This window comes from Cottoperca gobio, chromosome 12, assembly GCF_900634415.1.
Source record: "Cottoperca gobio chromosome 12, fCotGob3.1, whole genome shotgun sequence".
NCBI lineage: Eukaryota > Metazoa > Chordata > Actinopteri > Perciformes > Bovichtidae > Cottoperca > Cottoperca gobio.
The window spans coordinates 2,218,831-2,241,347 of record NC_041366.1 but is presented as its reverse complement, the minus strand read 5'-3'; the positions used below and the strand labels follow the sequence as shown (position 1 = coordinate 2,241,347).

Here is a 22,517-nt window from a genome sequence, read left to right as displayed (position 1 = left end):
CTCTGCAGTCCATGTGGGGCTGCAGCTGTGTTCAGGCCAGATGTAGCCGGTGGATGTGTTGTGGTTGTGAAGTGTTGGTGATCCCACACAGGTTAGATGGGGCAACCATAGCACGTGCAGGGGTGAGCTGAAGCTGTCCTCACACTGCTGTAAATGGTTCAGTGTTTTGCCGGATTCATTTGTCCGGATGAACCAAGGGGCGAAGGCTTTAGAGGCCAAGCTGAACCTCTCACACTGATGACCTGAAACTATGCAGTGAATGCACTGCTACAACTTTATGATCACTTTAAGGGATAACCTCAGTTTATTATGACTTGGGTCTCATTTTCATAGTTTTGCCAACCAATATTTAGCAATAATAACATTGTACTCCACTCGATAAGTGACGGCCCATCCTGGGGCAGTAGCTCGATTCTTTGGTGGGGGTGTCAGAAAGAAGGATGCTGCACCAGCACATGGAGGAGTGGACTCTGCTCCTCCATGTGCTGGTCATGCAGAGGAACACTTTCAGTAGTAGAATCAAAGTGTCCAACTCTTCTCATCTCACACACCTCACACAGAGGTGGGCCTCAGAGACACGGGTGCTGCGCTGACTCCAGCCTCCATTTCAGCTCCGATCGACTGATCTCTCTCTGATTACAATCACTATAACGCTCTTATTTACGAGCAATAATTGGACATTACATGCAGTATCACACAATTGCACCTTTATTATTATTATTTTTATTATTATTCACATTTCATATGTGCACTCTTTCCTACTTTGTACTGCAACTATTGCACATCAGTTTCCCTCAGGATCATACAATTAAGAGCAGGAAGAGGAAACTACAGTTCTTACAGACTGATGGTTTATTTTCACGTACATATTCCCTTTGTCTATCCTATCATTAGTAAAAATATAACACATTAGACGCAGTATCTAGAAAATAGGCATCATGTAGACATGTGAATCAACACTGCTCATAAAAATTAAAAGATTGTGCAAAACGTTTCTTCAAAACAATATGCACACAACATGGCCGTCCTCAAAACACAGAAACATCTGACACATTCCCAAAGTGAGTCATGATTCCCTGGTGTCAGCACAGCACAACTCTGATCATTATGTCCCGCTGTAAAGCTTCCCTTGTAACACATTTAAACCTGCAGTAACAAACACATTTACAAAAACAACATGAACCTTTTGATACGATGAACTTGTTCGCAAACAGTTCCTTATTTCCACATCCAGCCGACATTTGGAGCGATGTCTCCGTTCACCTGATGACTGAGTCCAATATTCTCTCTTTTAGCTCCGTTTCTCCACCAACTCCTGTCTGCTGTTGGTGCTGCGCAGGCAGTGTACACTCTGTGCACTCCGGAAACAGCTATGTGCTATGAGAGCTGTGCGAGTCAAACAAAAGAGCTGCAGGTTGGAACAACAGTATCATGTCGGAAATGATCTATAAAAGGTTTTCTATCATAGAAATACCGCTGGCTGGGTTGCATGTAAAACTTTTTTTAAAAATGATAAAAATCAAACCAAGACTTTGGATTCTGCTATTCCCCTGAAACATAACGTTTACAAATCACAACAATAACTCTTACTACAGTAAGTGTGTGGCATTTGATCTACATACCACAGAAACAGACATTCAGACTGGCTGGAGGCTGCTGATGTTTATCTGGGCATTGTTTTGGTGATCATGACATAAGTTGGATAATACGCACTGGGCCGTTATGCACTCCATTATTCTACATCCAATCTCAAGAGATACCCATCTGAAATCTCCGGCGTCTCACATCTTTAGATCTTGCTTCTGAATGTTTAAGAGTGCCGGTGTCTGACTGCTTGTCTACATGAAGAACTGAGCCAGCAGGTTGGCCATGCCCAGCAGGATTAGGAAACTGTGGAAGATGGCTGACGGCCAGCGGAGCAACCCCTGCCTTCTCATGGAGATCATGTGGACTAAGGAAGGAAAGACAAACACTAAAGCCAATCCACATGTTGCTCCTGAAAACCTGCACAGGGAGACAGAGAGAGAACATCAGTACAGAGCCTTTAGTACACTTTCACAACAGCTGACTGATGACTTGGGGTCCATTTTATTCAACAGCAATAACCACTTAAAACATGAAACACTCATGTTTAGATTATTTAATTAAATCAAGAATGAATGTCCATGCTCAATCACTTGAAACAAGTATGTTATGTGAGCAGACGCATGAAGGAAAATACTAAATATGAGAAACTATGTGCCGCGTTTTGGGCACTAATTTGCTGAATCATGGCGCAACAGATGGACAATCCCACACGAGTCACTTATTTGAATGGTATAATAAGCGTCCAGCAAACATGGGGTGCAGGGATACGAAGTTAGATGCTACTAATTCTTCTAGAGAAACTGTACTAGGAAGTGATAGATAGGCGGTTTGTACCATAGCATGTAAAATCTGCAAGTAGGAATTATAGCTCCCACAACACAGGACCACTGGATAATTGTTGCAAAAACATTTATTTTATTACATTATTTTTGGGGGCATTTAATGCCTTTATTAGTGATCGTAGAGAGATGACATGAAACAAGGGGTCAGAGAGATGGGACTGAAATGTACTAAAGGCAACTTATGGCCGGCGCCTTCAACCCCTCGGCTAAAGAAAGGAAAAAGTGACTCGTATGTTGAGACTAAAAGAAGCAGAGCCGAAATGCTGCACATGTACATGACATTTTATTTATTGTGTATTTCCTAAGCAGTGTTTTACGATTTGAAGAGAATTTCTTGCCAAAATGTGCTCTCCAACAGCGACATACTGACAGGCTGGTGAGGGAACAAAGGCACTGAAGAAGCTTGTGTTGAAAGGTTTTTGGCAGCCAAAATATGCAATAATTGACATTTATGGACCATAAGAACAAGCTTTCATTTGATTTGGAACCAGAGTGATTTCATTTATTATAAATATTTTTAAAACAGATAATATACGTAATAATAAAAACATGAAGAGTCCAACTAGCTACTGAGGCTCTGAGGGAGCTTAGTAGTTGCATCATGGGTAACGCAGTGTTTACAGCTCGGCCCATACTAGAGATTTAAAGTGAGAATATCTGCCACTTCATCTTTCATCAGTCTTCTCCAATTCTTATTTTATCAAAATATTTAATTACTTATTTATTTCTATTATTATTATGTTTTAATATTTGTATTTATCCATCTATGGTATTCATATAATAATAACCAATCTAGTCCTCTATATGTGTGGAAGCACACAGACATGATTATTAAGGTCGAGCTAGATTAGATCTACATACTAAGTTATTGTCACTGCTGCCCAACAGCTCAGTGATCATCATCATCAGGGTCGGGATTGTTTTCACACAGATAGTTTTGACCACTTTATGTTGTGTTATGTTATGTTATATTATGTTATGCACATTGCAGCCACAGGTTGGCTTCTGTTGTGATTACAAATGTCTGACAGCACTTTATTCAAGAACATAAAAACAATCGACTGATTCATTCATTATTATCATACAGTATATGTGAAGGTGGAAGGTTTAAACATACCTTATAATGGATCCAATATTTGGATAAAACTTGGCCATCAGGACACCAGATCCAACTATTAAGATGTTCAGAGCCAGAACGTGGAAGAAACTGAAGAGAGACAATTAAAACATGTCATTTGTCAGGAGACAAAACACCGTTAGTGAATAAATCTGTACAAGTCTGTAATCCTCAGTCTGAAGTCCAACAAACTGCATCTTTATTGAGACCAGGAAATGTTATTTCTCTTTTGAAATCATTTTAATGTGATGCACATTGTTTTGAAAAGTGCTGAATAAATAAATCTTCACTTAATTACTTCATCATTTTTATAGTAGCTTTTTGAATGCATTCAAAAAGCTACTATGCTAAGCTACTAAGCTACTTCACTATGAACCTCGTAAGTCATAGGTCTTCAACAGGGGGTCCGCAACGCCCAAGGAGGTCCGTGGAGGTACTGCAGGGGGTCACGAAATTGTTTGTAGATAAAGCAAAAAAAATTATGTTATAATAATTATAATAATTTTTTGGGGGGATTTATTTATTTATTTCACATTCCCTCCTCCGCTGTGTTTCGCAAAGGGCGGGACTTCGCTCCCAACACACACACCTACAGTCAGAGACAGAGCAGAGGAAAGGAGAGGGGGAACTAAAACACCGCACGGACCTCTTCAAGCCTCTTCTAAATGACCTGTAATGTAATGAGCTGTAATTCTATACAACATATACAGTAGGGGGTCCCTGCTCCAGTCCTTGGCCTGAAAAACGTTGAAGACGATGCATTTGTGACCACCTCAGTCATAACTTACGACGTAAGTTATAACTGAGGTGGTCACAAACGCATCATCATTAGGGTTGTCACAATACCAAATGTTCATTATACAATTATCAATGCATGAACATTAGAATAACAAATATCACATGCTGACAGCAGATGGAGATCACTGGAGTGTAATGACGGTGTGACATCATTTTTGGCTTAATACTAGAACCTGATCAATACATTGCCCGGTCCAATATATCATCTCATATGACCTCATCACAGATATGTTGGTAACAACGTGTACATGTCGGCTGATAAGGCAGAAGAAACGGCAGGAGACAAATGTCAAATAAAGGTTTACAGTTATTTTAAAAGTGTCCCCATTACATAGTTTGTCCACCGGAGAGTATTGGTAAGTATATTTTACACTGTAAAATGTTGTGGTCACTATTCTTCAATAATCTACTTTATGGATCCATATCAAAAATATTTAGCTGATGCGTAAAAAACGATGACCTTATTGACCAGGAACAGTCCAGACAAATGTTGGGAGAAGCATTCAAACATGCAGTACATGCATCCGACCATCAGCCACGAGCCGGGAACTCTTATTACACACCAGTGTGTGTTAGTCTCCATACTTATTACACACCAGTGTGTGTTAGTCTCCATACTTATTACACACCCAGTGTGTGTTAGTCTCCATACTTATTACACACCAGTGTGTGTTAGTCTCCATACTTATTACACACCCAGTGTGTGTTAGTCTCCATACTTATTACACACCAGTGTGTGTTAGTCTCCATACTTATTACACACCATTGTGTGTTAGTCGCCATACTTATTACACACCAGTGTGTGTTAGTCTCCATACTTATTACACACCAGTGTGTGTTAGTCTCCATACTTATTACACACCCGTGTGTGTTAGTCTCCATACTTATTACACACCTGTGTGTGTTAGTCTCCATACTTATTACACACCAGTGTGTGTTAGTCTCCATACTTATTACACACCAGTGTGTGTTAGTCTCCATACTTATTACACACCAGTGTGTATTAGTCTCCATACTTATTACACACCAGTGTGTATTAGTGGGAGCACAAATGATTCCACTGGGCTTCCATGTAAATCTGTTAGTACATATTTGGAGGATCCAGTCGTGCATTGGGACACAGCTAGTGTCAGAATGAATAATGTGGCACTTTAATGGTGAATGAAGTAACGAGATCGTCATTCAGTCTGAATTTCAGGGTGGTAATATTGAGGATATCTTTAAGAGCTTTGTCGTATAATGTTCAATGATAATATGCCTCCGCGCTACCTGGGGTAATGATTGCCGAAGATCTGGCCCATCACCTGGACCCGCACCAAGTATCCCAGCAGGGGGTAGACTGTGATCATCTGGAACAGCAGGAAGGTCCGAGCCACAAACACCATCACATCACTGGTGGGGAAGTTATCTAAGAAGTTCTGAGGGAGAGAAGGAAGCAGCTGAGGGTCTGCTGGACTAATGTGTCGGGTAGCTGCAGTGACAGTAGGAAATACTTTAAGACATTAAAGCCATATCTGTAGCTGTCAGCAGTTTGTAGTCGTTTTACAAACCTGCTTTTTGTGATAAATCACAAAATCTTTGCTGCGTGACTTTAATGCATACAACCACAATTGTTATGATGGCCCTACTGTATATCAACTATGTGCAGTTCAACCACTGGCTTTCACTTTCATATGAACAAGAGAAGCTTTTCTTTTTTATTTCCTGCATCCTTAGAACTCGTCAACCATGTGGATTTTAAATCTTACAAAGCGTTAAACTTCTTGCTCTTCAAACATGTTATGTACTATAAACCTTTCCTTCGTTAACAAGACTTCATTATTGTAATTGCAAAATTAAGTTGCTATAAAGTCAATTTCATCCATTTGTAATTAAAAGTAAGTAAGTACGTAAGCTAATATTTAAGCTATTTTATCTCAACTAATACTTCTTGTCAATAATAACAAGTTTAGAGGTTTTACGTGAGTATCTGGATCCATAGAGTACCTACATCATGGCTAGTAATATGAAACCGTCACACTAATAGTGTTATAGTGTTGCAAAAGGTTTTAAATAGACGTGTGGCTGATATAAATGGATATGTATTGGCCCACAGAATACAGGAAAAAAAGGATTTTGCTTATCCGCCTCAAACAGAAGTTAAATGTTGAAACAGTGGCTCTTATGGATCTGCAGCAGAAACTAAACACTTGTTCTTGGCCAAATCAAGTTCTAGTTCAAGTTTTGCAAAAACATAATACAAATCAAAAACAAAAAGAAGATCAGAACACTGAAGTGTAAATCTCACTGGTTCGATGCAGTCTTTGGAGAGAGGCGGTGAGGGGAAGGCAGCAAAGATCAACACTCCCACATACAGATACGTCAGCCCAACTAGAAGATAAGCCACGGACAGGTCCCGCACCTAAACACACCAAAACACATTCACCTCAGGCTCAGCATCACTTACTGAGGATCATAAACCATGTTGTGACTAAATGTATTGGGTAGACTCTTTGCTTCCTGTTTCAGAATTGGACATTAAAAGGCATTGACAAACACTCATGGAATTAATTCACTCAAAACACAAGTTGTGAGACTGAACTGTTATCTGAACTAAGTCAGCAGAGAACAGATTCAGCAAAATGCATGTTTGCAGTGTGTGAAGCTGAGCAGGAGGCTGGCTGAATAAGCTCACATTGTTCTCTTGGTGCTTGTTGCTCTTCATCAATGTGATGATGCAGTTGTGAATGAAGAAGGCCAGAGTGAGGACACCAGTGAACTGAGGGAAAAGCAGTCGGAACTCTGAAAGAACCAATAATAAGGCAGAGATTATACATTTGCTACTGTACAGAAACAAAAGATTGTGTAAATGTACCCCAGTGCTCCCCTAGTGGTTATAATGTGCATGACTTCCTACAGTCAAAGGGTTTATCCCTTTGGGAGCATCAATGTGTTCAAATTCCAAACTGCAGCTTTCTGACTTTCAGATTATGAGATCTGTTGCATGCAGAAGTTAAACATTTGGCCCTCGGCTCGCACTAGAGGAAAGTGCATGGAGTGCCCAACATGGTAAAGGTTCATCTTCTGGGGAGCACCAGTGGCAGCGAGTACATTTTTATGTTTTACATATTTTATTTTGTTGTCATTAAGGGGAGAGAGACTTTTGGCAACATTTTGGGAGTTAGGGAAAAGGCCCATCAGTGACCCATTAATAAAACTGATCATATCAAACTGCATGGCGATCTGGGTCGATAATAGTTCAGCTGTCGGCCTGGAGGAGGTGGCATCATCAAAGGACCGACCAATATCAACACCCCTATGCCAGCACGACAAAAACACTTCATCATATAAACTCTGATCAGATACAATATCCCAATGTATCCCATGATATACAATGATAGAGTAACATTTCCAAACATCTATTGAACAATTGATAATGGCTGATAAATAGTAAGTAATTCTACTCAGAAATGGCCTTGTACACCCAAAGACGTTAAAGGGATAAATCCTGCAGTGTCACAGGAAGGACCCTTTACAGCCGTAGACATTGACTACAGTAAGCTAGAGTACGTCTATTGGTTTCATGCCAGTTGCTGTGGCAAGACAGAAGCCTTACAATGTGCAGGAGGTTTACCTGGAACGTAGAACTGTGTCGAGTCAAACCAGTGGAAATGTAGGTGGAAGCCGAGGCGGACAGCTTTAATAGTGACCAGCACAATCAGGTAGATCACGGATATGGTGCCTGGATAAGATGGAAAGATGCAATAGATGGATGAAGGAAGCAGCACACAGTATATTCAGAAGGAAACGCAGCGGACTGCTCCAGAAATCAGCTTAACAAACTCTGAAGCTAACCCTGAACTCTGAGTTAAATACCCTGAGATGGGAGTGTTGGGGTACAGAACAGCTGATCAGAGCAGAGAAAGATGGAGTGGAGGTAAGTCGATAAGTTAAGTCCACACATTCATCATTTACTTTCATTTCCTTATTGGTGCATTTAAAGTAGTGGAATCCTACTCTATTAAACATATACAAAACTTTAAATATATAGTAATGAATTCCAACTTTACAAAGACACTAATGTTCAATTATGAATTACACCGTCAGCAATATTATAATTCAACTACAAATGTATCATTGAGGTTGTAGTTTGCAGCGGTATTAAGTGTACTACATAAAATAGAGAGGTGATCCTAATTATAAGAATATTAGAAACAATGCAATGCAGTCCAGTACAACACCACCACAACTGTGACCTGGGTAAGAAACATGGTTGAATGAATAAATAAATAAAGTTGAACATGTGAAGAACATGTGCAGAGCTGTTGTACTTCATTACATTCTGTGACTATATTTCAGCATGTAGTTATTTAAAGATAGTCACTAAGATGCTGCTGAAACACATTTAGACTGTTTGCAGCATATTTAATAAACTCACATTTAAACTACTTTTTGTCCAGGTTTGAATTATTTTCAGCTGCACCACAATCTGCCTTTTTCAGAACTCCTCACATAATCTCTAATGATAGACAGATGACTGATGTGACAGAAACTTTGGGTTTGTTGAAGAAAAGCTGCCAGCGAGGAGGTTAGGTTCAGAGAGCATGTTACCATGGTAACTGACCCAGAGTTAAAGTGATGTCATTCAGGGTTAACAAACTCAAGAGTTTTTACTAAAGCCGCTAGAACAGAAACTCCAGCACATAACACTGCTTTACTATGTATCCATGACATGCTGGCTGATGTAGCTGCTTGGTTACATCACACACATGCAGTCAGATGTTAGGTTTCTTTAAACTGAAGTAAGGGATGTTTCAGTCATACATCCAACACACTGGCAACTACATGGCTGCCAAACAATTAATGTAGCTGTAATCTTTAGCTAAGACTCAAAGACAAAGATTTAAAGGGCACCTGGGGACACTTGGTCAAAAGTGAGTTAGAAAGAAACTCTGGTGGCACACTGGGTGTTTATATTTCGGTTTTCCCAAGAAAGGCAATGTCTAAGCCTTTTGACTGATCACAAACACTACCACCCTCTCTTCACCCTCTTACCTAAGAAGGTGAACCTTGCGAAGAAGGAGGCTGAGCGGAAGCAGAGCAGCGGCAGCAGGACGATGAGGTAGAGGGGGACGGTGTTGGTTTTGCTCCACCAGTGTTCGAAAGAGCTGAGAACAGTATCATTTCCACTGTTACTGAAGTAAAGTGTGCTGATGGTGTGGTTCTCTCCAGGGTCAGTCTTTGCGTATGGACAGATGACTGGTGAACAAATCAACAAAGCATTACCATTTGAACTGTCAGGTTATTAAAAGTAGAAATAGGTTTTTTTTCTACTTGAAATTTAGGAAACTTATGCAGTGCTCGTTTGGGCTGCTTCTTGGGTTTCGAAGTGAGTTTATGCATGTGTTTATGGTAGCAATGCTACAGTCCACGCATCAGAAGTGTAAGTGCTGTTATGAAATTTTTTTTTTTTTCACCTGGTTAAGTTTTATAATGGGTGGGAAAACTTGGAAAGATACATAATGGGTGGGGGGAATCAATTGTAATTTAAAACAAATTTCCTGCATTTCTACACCAACAGATCTGTCAGTATCACATAGTGACATTTGTGTTTCGGTAAAACAGCGCCCCCACCAGCGCATCAGTAACCCTTCAGGCAGAGAGTGGTACTGCAACACGGGAGATGGTGAGAGGAAAAAGATGCTAAAATCGGGAAGACACCACAGTAACTGTAGAAAGCTTTCTGTTGTGTGAAAGTGGTGTTAGTGAAAAAAATGTCACTCGGACTGCTTTTCCCTTCTGTCCATTTCAGAAGAGAAGAGGGGTGAACACCTGGATATAATTACAGTAATACTTTAACACATGCTCTTTGGTGGTTTATGTGTTTGTCGAATTACAGGAGATGCTTTGACAGATTCAGAAAAATATTATTTAATTAAACATTTTATCGGCACATTTGGTTGGTAATTAGAGCAGCATTGTTATTTTCCTCGTTTGTTAAAACAGAGTTTTGCTGATACAGACACCAGCTCAGAGCCGGACTGTGCAGCTGGCGAGCGGAGAGCCAGAGAGGCTGCTGCCAGAAGAGCCGCTGACTGAGATTAGTGTTTGTCAAAGCAGTCCAAAACTGTGAGATATGTCCACGATCATTTTAAAGTTTTGAAGACCAAAGAAAGCCTTTGTCAAAATTCAGACAGTGTCAGGAATTTAGGACCAACTACCTCACAATTTCACTACTGTTAAAACCAAAATCCAGAATGAAGTTAAAGTTGAAAGTTGGATAGTGTCAGTGACTTACCTCTATCTGAGCCATTGGTCCCAAACTCTGAATCTGACACGTTGACGTTGTGAGCATAGTCTGTAGACAGGAGATCAGATCAAAACAAAAAGCTCCTCTTGCACATTTTAGAGCTACAACCACTAATGGGCTTTTGATATTTGCCTAAACTAGTGCTGTAGAGACAATATATGTGTGACAGTGGAATCATTGCTTAAATGTTACTAAAGAGCCACATTTTACTAACTAAACCTTTAAATTCATAACGCCCTCCATGATATGCCAATTGACTGAGTGGTGAGCACAAGGTGAGGCACACTTTGGAATGATATGCTAAGCAGGCTATTCTCAAGGGCAACACACAGCAGCCATGTTGCAGTGTCAGGACATTTGAAGCACAACGCACACGCATTGCACAGGTACAGCAGGGACAAGTGTTTTGATGCGTGTCAGACTCCATTGATGAGTGTTTCCTTTTAAAGTGCTGAGAAACAGAACTATGTAATTATGAGATACCTCTTTTCTGGTAATAATGAGAACATTGTGACTTACTGTAGATAAACTGTCCGGTGTTGTACAGGAAATTGGACATGAGGACCCAGTAAACCACCATGGCTCCAATAAGTGACACCATAGAGAAGATCAAGCTGGACCACTGGCCAAACTTTCCAAAGTAGTGCCGACAAACATCAGGGAACTCCCAGTCGGATGTGTCCACGTAGGCTGGACCAAACACAGAAGGAAAAACATACATGTGGCATTCTTTTGGACGTGTCACAGGCCATATCTTTGGGAAAAGAGTATGTATGTATGTATGTATAAATATACACGTGTATATATATATATATATATATATATATATATATATCTATACACATATATATATATATATATATATATATATATATACAGTGTATATAATATTATATATATATTATATAATTATATATATATATACACTGTATAATATATATAGATATATATATATATATATATATAAATATACACATATATAATATATATATACAACAATATATTTATATATATATATATCTATATATATATATATACATCCCATTATATAATATATATATATATATTATATATATATAATATATTATCTATCTAATATATATATATATCTATTATATATACACACATTATATTATATGATATATATCTATATATATATCTAATATGTACATATATACATAGATATATATATATTTATTTGTATCATATATTATATAGACACATATATATACACATATAGAGAGACAAATATATATATATATATATATATATAATATATATATAATAATACATATATACATATATATATATATGTACATATATACATATATATATATATACATACATATATATATATATATATATATATATATATATATATATATATATATTTTGTACATATATATATAGACACATATATATATATATATATATATATATATATATATATATAGTATTCTTCATGCTCATGCCTTTTACAGTACACCTTTCACAGCAAAATATTCCACAATCATAGTTTGAGTAGTATATAGCTACCAGTATATAGCTTTCCCTGTAGCATTTTGCTGAGGCGAGAGGATATGCAGGTCAAAGGTACAATCATGTGAGCAGAAACACTTAAGGGAGTCAACTATAAATTCCATGGTGCGTTACTGAGAAACATCCCATCAGCGAGTTAAAAGTCTGTTAAGCCTTTTTTAAATAATTGCAGCAGTTTAAATTCCTATTAGTCGGACCTATTTTGGATGAATTCTGCAGCTATGGCACTGTGTTTTGCTCCTATTGAATAATTCTGTGTTTGTTACAGCTCTGATTTGCACCTCTGGCTGCTGTCCTAACCATAGCAACGGTCTCCTCATGGACGGAATCCGTATTTAAAGCCTTTTACCGTACCAAACTGACAGGAAGCGATTATTCTTAACTGCCGCCATTACGCAACACTATTGCATCATTAGATCATTTAAGACAGGGGTCGGGAACCTTTTTGGCTGGGAGAGCCATAAAAGCCAAATATTTGTTTATGTATTTCCTTGAGAGCCATATATTTAATACATTTGAACGCAACTGTATGCGTGCATTTTTTAATATAACACGTCTCCGAGTACTAATAGCGGTATCAGTGTTTCATTGAACAGGTGCTCTTTTATTAAATAAACTAAACACTTACGTTATTTATCTCATTTATGAGCACGTTTCAGTGTTTACTGCACGGGGGTCAAACTCAAGGCAATTATATCCGACCGCATGTAAATATCATATGTCTGTCATAACTGGGCCGCCAGTTTTGGTAATTACATCAATGCATGGCACAACCACGGGAAAAGACATTTGAGGAAGTATCTAAATATGTGAATGAAATTAAAGTTTTTGGAAAGCAAAGGGAAACACACCACAGATCTCTGGGACGATGTGAGCGGGACTGTTTGTGCGCCGTAACGAAGCATCTCACTGTTAAACCTGCAGCTTCAGGGCCATGTGATCACGGACATGTATGATGCAGTGAGAGCGTTCCAAGCCGAGCTGCTTGTGGGAGACTCTGATGCAGAAGGAAACTTTGGTCAAAAGTGTTTCCAAACACTGACAAACATCTCCACCTCTGTGTTCCAGACCGCATTCTGCTCATAAACTGAGAGCATTTGCAGCTCAGAAATTTAAATTGAACTGCTCAGCAATCCGTTTGCAGTTGACTTAAATATGTTCCATATCTTTTTGCACTTTATGTGTATCCTGTTCAATAAATGTGGACCGTGTTTAGCCCTCGACGTAGTCCCAGTTTTTAATGTTGGCCCTCTCTGTGATTGAGTTTGACCCCCCCGGTCTACTGCTTGCTTTGTGCAGTTTCTACTCTGCTCGGTTTCGCGAAGGGCGGGGCTCTGCCCCCTACACTCACACACTTGTGCGAACACACCTTAACCTACTGCCAGAGACAGAGTGGAGGAAAGAGAGGGGAGAACTAAAAACAAATCCGCTGCTAGATGTTTTACTTTAAAATGACACAATATAATTATTTATTACTTGTTAATCATATTAAAAGTCAGCTCATAATTGTCTGCGAGCCATATTGCGTTATCGAAAGAGCCATAGGTTCCCGACCAATGATCTAAGAGATCTCCAAGCCTCTCTGCTGAGGAACACTGACGTTTATCATTAGAGAAAGCAGCAACCTGCAGCACCTTCCACTTTGTTCATTTGTTAAACACGCTTATACTACGTGCAGAAGCATTTCAGTTACAATCAAGTCTAATCTTAAGAACTGTGATCTGATGCATTTGCCTGACTCGTGTGCTGCTGTGACGTGTGAAAGGTTGGCAAGTACATGCTAATGGAGACACTCTTCTGTGGGAACATGTAGACAACAAACACCTGATAGAGTTTATTAAACAAACGTCTTTTTATTAAAGAATAATGACCATTAGTAATGATCAGTAGGACAAATCAACTAACACTAGACCTGCAAGCAGGTATACTGGGGTCCAAGCACCTGATGCAACTCAGAAGCAAAGGAGCAGTGTCTCTGGGCACTCAGGAGGACTAGGCCATCACTGAACAGGGATAAAACAGCTGTTTTAATGCATAAGTGTTTGTGTGCTTGGGCATGCTGAGTCAGAGTGCATACTTCCAAGATCTGCTGCAGCCCTGGACAAGGGTCAACGCATTTATTAGACCTCAAGGATACACACAAGGGGTTTTGGTAAAGAAACACTTTCATTTGAAGCTGTGAATCACATAATGGCAGCACTCACCTCTCCTAATAAACAATACGAATGATGGGCAAAATATTTTTCCTCGTTATGTAAACACAGTTGCCAACTGTCACGCTTTTGGCAGGAGACACCCACTCTGGGGCCGTGTCTGACGCTCTCACGCTGCCCAAACTAATCTCACGCCGAATATGAGAGCCACAAAGCTTCTGCTTGATGAAAGATATAGCTATGAAGCAAACACAATACGTTGGTGCTTGGGCCCCAAAATGATAAAACGCTCAGGACTTCACAAGCGCTAACAGCATCAGTGAGCTGTTCCTCTCAGTCATTGTACTGGGTGTCTGACACAACTGTTGCCCAGTACAGTTTCTCTTGTTTCAAGCAGTATACAAAGGGAGCACTTAATTCTATGAAACACATTAGTTTGTATCAGAAACATCAAATTATATTTCTTATATTAATTAAAATAGACTTATAATTCCAGTTTATTAGACGTTCTTTCAGAAAAAGTACCTCTCTAACCACCACTAGCAAAATAATAGGACTTACGTATTGACTTTGGTGATTTGAGGACGATGTAACAGCAGTAGAGCATCAGCAGGCCCGTGAAGATGAGGATGAAGATCCCCAGAGTGAAACCAGCCTAAAGTGACAAAAACAACACTAACCATTCAAATTTGAGTTTTAACCTGCAAAGCAAATATACAATACATACTGCAGAAGTACTACGGCCAATACAAAGCTTGTCCTTTTAGATGTTGCTTTAAAACAACCAACCAATCACCTGCTTTATACCCCAAGGTATGCTGAGTATAGATGTGCCCATCATTGTGTTCCATATAGCAAATCTGTGAGGAGAGAAGAGCAAGGTCAAAGACATTCCCAAGCATGAAGGGAACATATAGCTTAGGTTGATATCCTGACTGTTGAGCTGACAGGGCTTACATGGTGATGATACTGGGGTTTTTAGAGGAGTGGTCGCTGCCTGTCACCTTGAAAGCGGTCCCCAGTGGACTGTAGATGTAGATCTCCTCGGTGCGAGGGATCACGTGGTTTGGAGGACTCTGAAGGAAAAAACAGTCAGATTGTAGAAGTGAAGTCTTTACAGGTACAGTAACATGAGCTTTTATGAAAAGTAAAGACATTATGGTTGTAATATATCTTATGGAATATATCACCAGAATTTACAAAGTAATGTTTAGAACTCAACAAATAAACATCTCATGAGGTCATCGTAACTGAGGGCCGAAACATGTCTTTCAATCTCTTTCTATTAGGAGTTTCTACCTATTTAGTGTCAAAAAGGTGTGTGTGTGTGTGTGTGTGTGTGTGTGTGTGTGTGAGACCACAGGAGTATTTTAGTGTTAAGAAATATGGAGCTAAATCTGGGCCAACGGTTTTGATCATTTGAAAAGTATTCAAACTAAAAATAAGTGTATGAAAGGTTTTTTCAGGTTGAATGTTATTTTGATTCAGTTCTGTAATTCTTTGGAATAATAATATAGAATATTATATATATATTTGAATTCTTGTTTTTTTCATTTGCAGATTTTATGTTTTTACATCTTTAAAAAAATATATATATATACATATTTAACACTTAAATATGTATATATAAATGTTAAATATATACATATATACGAGTATAGATACGGGCCCTGAGCGCATCATGATAATCTGTCCCTGGCTCTGACAACTAACTAGGTAGAGATTGGAGCTACCAGCAGTCTGTCAGAAGAGGCTGTCAGTCTGCTGTAGTAATGGACTCTGCTGTTGAGGATGGCAGCCTCAGCAGAGACTCTCTCCTGCGGGCCGTCATCTACGATATTCCTGGGCTCGACGTAGAAAGGCCTACAAGAAATTGACAAAAAAATCATGTCATTTCTAACAATATTCAATCTTTCTACGGGTTTTCATAATCCATTAAATCAAGTCATGCAAAAATGCCAAACATTCTCTAAATGCAGTTTATCCAATTTGAGTAGTTGCTGCTCTTCTGTTTCATATTATTCTAAATGTATCTTAATCTTAAGGTTTCGAAAGTTGTTCTGGCGAAACAAACTGTTTCTGTCCCGTTGGGCTCTGGCAACTAGTGTTTCCATGTTTCACTTACATTTTATAGACACACAATTGATCAAAGAATTATTGAGAGATTGAAAATGCAAATAGTTAAATGCGTCTCTACATTTGAATTATACAGCGTACAAACACTTTGTTCTGTTGTGAACCTTAGACATGCACACTAAAACAAGCACACGTGTGACTTACTGGAAGGGAGTGTTCTTAATGCTTTTTGTGCTGGAAAGCTAGTTGCTCACTGTGAAATACCTAACTGGATTAAAATTCACACAAACTACCAGCACTCAGGGGGTGCCAAAGACACACACACACACAACTTCTAAGTATTTTCTTGTCGTGTGAATTCCAGGCCTAACTTGTTGTAAGGACCTTGTTTATTATCCAACAAGCCGTCATGCTCGGTCTACACAGCTCAGACCAACAGGCTGGATCCAAAGTTTGGGGAAAAGCTTTTCATGGTTAATATGTGAACTGTACAACTAGAAACACAAGTCTTAATTCACTTTTTATAATGTGCCATTTTTAAGAGTTCATATATGTAGACCACCTCACAACATGCATGTTTAGTAAAAAAAATACATGTAGACAAAACAAAGCTATAGTACGAGCATCTGAATCCACACAACACAAGGACATTAAACAACACAGCACATACGCACGGAGAAGAAAACATAAATCCATTTGTCAAAAATACAATTAGGCTCTGATACAAGGTTTAAATTCACTTTGGTAGTGTTCAGTCTTCAGCACGATAATAATCCAGACAACTCTTATTATCAACGACAGACTGAAACTACTGATGACCCGACCCCTCTTACTATGGTCTGTGTACACAAAGCCTGATACAGATTCATAGATTTATTTGTCACATACTCACATTTCTCAATAAATGGAGTGAAATGCAGAGAAGGCATACTCAGCTGAAAGGTTAGTGTACAGAAAGAATAATCAAAAAACAGACTTTGACCGTAAGTCTCAGTCTGTAAACAGCGTCCTGAGCCACAGGCAGCAGCTCGCCTGCTCACAGAAGCGCAGATGATTTCTGGTTGATAAATGACCGACAGCTCGGGGTGATACCATCGGCCTCTCATCACCACAGCTTCCTGAACCGTCCTTTGTTTATATTCTGGTTTGAGGAAGAAGGCAGCTTGATCTCACATGCCAGGTCACACTGGCAGAAGTATCAGAAACAAAAGAAGCGAAGTCTTCACAGAGCAGCCACACATGTTCCTGGCACTCCGGAGTTTATTATGATTAATACTCACAAGAGCACCAAATGTGGACAGAGACAATCACATTGTTGGTTTGGCTCTGCACAAGCATTTTTTAAAACATGAATATGATGAAATACAATCCAGTGTGTGGGTTTCTGTTGACTGGTATTAATGTATTCATTATGGCTCTGCATCTACTCGGAGTGTGCCAGAACATAGAACTCTTTCATGCAGCTGTATCTCACAGGAGAGACGTGTTACTCTGTCATGTTCACGTAAGCGTAGTGCTGGTAAGGACTGCATATTGATGGGTGTAGTGTTTCAGTGTAATCTACCGTTTAGCCTTGAAGTCCAGTGAGTCTGTGGAGCCTCTGTGTGAGTAGCTCTCTCCAGTCTGCTCGGAGCTCAGCAGAGGCCTGCAGTCGTCCTCCATGATACCTCTGAATTTCAGCTAAAGCCTCTCAACTCTCCTCACCTGACTGGGAGGAAATATGTCGTAAAATCTAATCAGTAACTGTCACAGAGCAACTGTAAAACATTATTTGTGTAGAACAGTCATTAACTGAAATCATATGTTGTTGACATTACAGCTAACCTCACTTCAGCATGTTTGGAAAATCAACCAGTAGAAACTTTGAGACTGGGTAACCAACATCAGTGAATATTGAGTCTGCTGGATTATCTGTCTCAAACACGTTTCCAACCTCTGGAAGCAGAGTTTCATACAGTCCAAATCAGATTTAGCCAAATTAACCTTCTCCAAACCCAGGGACAACAAGGATGTGCAGGGCCCGACTAACACACTCCATGGAATATAATATGGCCACAAGTTTGCTGTGTGGAGATCTGATTAAACACTAATTCATTCAGGAGCATGCACCATGTAAAATTAATATCAGATGAAATCATGAAGGTAATAATACAAGATTCTGAAACAGGGCTGAAGACCATAAAGAAACCCAGCTGTGAGACCTTCTCGGAGGAGTGGGGCACTTGCTAAGAATGAAGAACAAACCCACCCCATCATCTACGCTAGTGTTTAGTAGTAATGTACAGCTCATGACTAACTCAAAGGTGAATTAAATGTGATCAGAATTCCAATATAATCCTTAGGGCCTAGCATTGGAAGAAAACACACTCAAACATTACAATATTGAATTGCAATATTACAGAATCTTGTAATACAATCATATAACATATTTAAGTAGAACCTTGCAATGGATATTGTATCATTATTGGTAGATCGATGAATTGGTTGGTCGATAAATCGGGCCCGTTAATAGCATTTTGAGGTAAACAAAAATTGGGCTGATTATTAAAACTTCACTGAGCCAACATCAGGGAAGGTGAGCACACTAATATTGTTTACTCATTTGTATTTATGTAAGTTTACATTTGATTTGATATTTAAGATTGATTCCCTGTTGACATGTATATAGTTAATACTGCTTTGTATTTAAAATAAGTGCACTACAGAGTGCTGACCTACTTAAGCAAACAGAGCACTGAAAGGAGTGACGCTTACATTCTGACACAAATGTATTTACATTTTCAATTCCAGTCGATCTTCATCAGGTCAAAAGGTTTAAAAATAATTAATCTTGCACATTAGAGCCCCATGAATACTCTTCTTCTCCAGTGTATACATCTTTACACTCTGAACAGAAATGTTCTCATACATTCAGATTGATTCATGGCACTTCTTGTTAATAGCTTTCACATATACTTCAACTATAACACTTATTTAACTTAGTGTATATCAACAGAAAGATATTACGTATATTTGTGGTGTAATAATTTTTTTATTATGCATTTCTTTATTTTCTGTTGAGTGGTATTCCTGGTGCTTTTCACTCCACACATTACAGACATGAGTGACCAGGCTCCAGCTTGGTTTTAAATTTAAGGTAACTTAGTGCATTTATAAAAAGGTTTTATAAAGCATTCCACTGCAAAAACAAAAGTCTCCTGTTGTATGGACATTACAACCGTCTAGGCACAGGTTACATTCAGCAGTGAAAGGCCATGGCGTAGCTTCAGATCGAGCTCTAATTGTCAACCTTCAACATGGCTTTTCAGTTAATACTAAGTCCAAAGGTGTAGTTTCTGGGAGTAGTCTACCTGGCAAAATTTGAGTTACAGTTACATTTGAGTCAAAGCTCTTAAGATTAAATTATATATTTTGTTGCATATAACAGTTGTTAATTTTAAACTAAGAGATGTCAATCCCCACAAAATAAACTACCTGCAAAAATTAAATGAGCTCAAAGCGGCTACGCCCTTATTTATGCATTAAGTATCACGTGGCCATTCGAGTAAACCCGAATCCCTCATCCAATTCATGTAAGTAGTTTATGTTGTGGGGAATGACATCTCGTAGTTAAAAAAAACTTATATGTAAAAAAAATGTAAAAAAATATATAACTTAATAGGTAAAAATGTATACTCAACGAACTGCAACTCAAATGTTGCCAGGACACAACAATGGGGTTTAAAACAACAATGGTTTTGCTCCAGACAACACAGGAAGCCCTCTACACCCTCAGCTGCAGCTAAGCTAATGACAGCTGAGATGAGGATGAGCAGATCTAATGTAAAAATATAATGCTATTTTACTGAAATGTTTATGTTAGAAACAACATTAATTGTTAGCTGTAGTAATAAGCTAGGCGGACGAGATAGCAGCTGAGTCATATACAGACGCAAACACCTCTTCCCCCAACAATAACCTCACACCAGGAGTCGCGTGACAACACAAGTACACCCCAGTACCAACCTGTGACAAATACAACGTTTCTTTAAACATGTTCAGTTATTCAGACATGTCTGATGTGTGATCTAGAACCCTTTTTTAAAACCTACTTTGGTGCTAGTGAAGAAAATGTACACAGTTAACGTGACATGAAAGCTGCGCCGTAAAGCGGGATGTATGTGGAAATATAACAAAGCTGAGTCGGCAGAAATGTAACTCTGTTCTTACCGGATAGCGACTTTCTGTTTCCTTTGTTCCCAATTTCCCCTTATGTAGGTTAACGTTACCTAACTAACCAGGTAAAACCCCGCACACAGATAACTAGGTTAACGTAAATGGCACGCCTTAACATTGGACAATTGGTTCCCTGCTGTCATTTCTTTTAGCATAGTTAAAGTTATAGCACAAGTTAAAATCCGTACCAAAGTCTGCAGTGAAGAGCTCCTTCCTACTGTCTTCAGCTCATCTCAGGTTTGCTGTGTCAGCAAATGTTACAGCCAGCAAGTTGAACTAGCGTGACTAAAAATACTAAAACAAAAAACCAGACGTCAACACACAGCGGCGGATGCGAAAATACTGTTCCAAAAATGAATATAAAAGACACTATATAAACAGTACAGCGTACTGATACTGATCACAGTCCGAATGTAGAGGAAGTGCAATTAGGGTGTAAGTTGGAAGTATTTATCCGCCTGATGAGAAACGAGCTGTGCATATAGTTGTTATTAATGATGTTCTTCCTCTTCGTTTTGTATTTGTTCTTCTTCTGGGGCTTTATAAAAGAACGCTACACTGCATTACCGCCACCTCCTGAACTGAATGTATGTGGGCGACCGTGCGTGCAGAAATCTCTGAAACGTCACACTTCCTTACTGAATAATAGCGTTTCATTATAATTGTTCTAGGGGTAATTGAAGAGTTGTAATCGAAAGAGAGGATACCTCTGACAGTATGTAACGTCAGTGTCAGTCAGTGTAATTTCACTCTAGTCCCTGGATATGGAGAGCCCTACAGTGAGACAGACAGGTGTGTAAGTGCAGAAGTTCATTAAATACTGAGATATGAATACTGAGTCTGAAGAAGCTCCAATACCCTCAGATCATTTGGAGGTGACCTATAAACTGTTTTTGCATTTCTATATTTTATTTACTTTCATTTGTCTGTTTTATTTTATTTTTTGAAAGTTGAAAATGTTGTTGTTGTATTTATATATTCCTTTCTTTTTTTTACACTAGACGCTTTTTTTATATCTGCCTTTCTTAGAAATCCATTAATAATTACATTTGTATTAAATAAACTGCACTAACATCCTCACACGTAGTTATTCCTCACACATAGTTATTCCTCACACATAGTTATTCCTCACACGTAGTTATTCCTCACATGTAGTTACAGCCCTGTGTCACCTTAACAATCCCACCTTCTGTTCTATAAATGACCTGAGGACACCATACATGAACGCTACAGTTGCATTTGAAAGCGTATTACCTGTGTTGTTTTCCTTAGTAGACAAACCAAAGCTTTGTTGTTGTTCAGTTGTTCTTTTCAGGTGTATCTTCCATCTCAACTGTTGCTATCTATATTTAATCAGTCGATCTATCAATCAATAATCAATCAAACAAATAAACGTTATAGCACTTAACACTTTATATTCCTTTAAATGTATACAGCTTGAGTGAATTCAGATTTGACTGACAAAAAACAATTACAATATCAAAAAAGAATGATTTGAGAATATCAACATCATCTGTATCCTTTATGCATCACATAGTAAACCATATGTATAGACACATATTGAATCATTGAAGAGGGATAGATACACATGAGATACACATGCCTACTTAATAACTTTAAGACTGTAGATAGCTTATAATAAAGAGAAAACCATGATCCTTTATTTATGGCTTACCAACCTTTTAAATTGTATGAAAGTTGACTACCTGGAAGTATTATTCATCTTTCTCAGAGCAGAGAGTCTACTTTTGAGCCTCATTTCTTATGTATTTTAATTTTTTTTTATCATCTTATTAATATTATTGTTAATATTATTGTTAATAGTGAGTGCTGATTATTTCACATGAGAGATTTCAGAGATGAATGTAAGGGCTTGGTATTGAAATACAGTCATCTTATTT

The 22,517-nt window shown here is 38.6% G+C and overlaps 1 protein-coding gene across 2 annotated transcripts; it reads right to left on the bottom strand.

Annotated features, from left to right (window-relative positions):
* Positions 1-690: 690 nt before the first annotated feature.
* Positions 691-21,134, bottom strand: slc38a9 (solute carrier family 38 member 9). 2 transcript variants are annotated; one of them, XR_003833216.1, is made up of 16 exons: positions 20,805-21,134; positions 17,966-18,109; positions 16,059-16,188; positions 15,283-15,401; positions 15,122-15,185; positions 14,887-14,980; positions 11,153-11,323; positions 10,622-10,681; positions 9,379-9,582; positions 7,958-8,065; positions 7,019-7,125; positions 6,632-6,745; positions 5,614-5,762; positions 3,547-3,636; positions 1,786-2,004; positions 691-1,386 (listed from the first exon to the last, which is right to left on the bottom strand). XR_003833216.1 is itself a non-coding variant. In XM_029445290.1 (15 exons), exons 2-15 carry the CDS (start codon positions 18,061-18,063, stop codon positions 1,839-1,841), a joined length of 1,674 nt encoding a protein of 557 aa, XP_029301150.1. In that variant the 5' UTR covers positions 18,064-18,109; positions 20,805-21,134; the 3' UTR covers positions 691-1,838. The 2 variants fall into 2 exon arrangements, 1 of the variants encoding a protein (XP_029301150.1); XM_029445290.1 differs by having other exon boundaries at positions 691-2,004.
* Positions 21,135-22,517: the final 1,383 nt, after the last annotated feature.

Coding starts and splice junctions, on each gene's coding strand:
- slc38a9 (XM_029445290.1), bottom strand. CDS start 18,063: ATGGAGGACGACTGCAGGCCTCTGCTGAGCTCCGAGCAGACTGGAGAG. Junction 10,682..11,152: donor CACCGGACAGTTTATCTACA/GTAAGTCACAAT, acceptor TCCTGTCTACAG/ACTATGCTCACAACGTCAAC. Junction 5,763..6,631: donor CCAAAGACTGCATCGAACCA/GTGAGATTTACA, acceptor TCTCTCCCTCAG/AACTTCTTAGATAACTTCCC.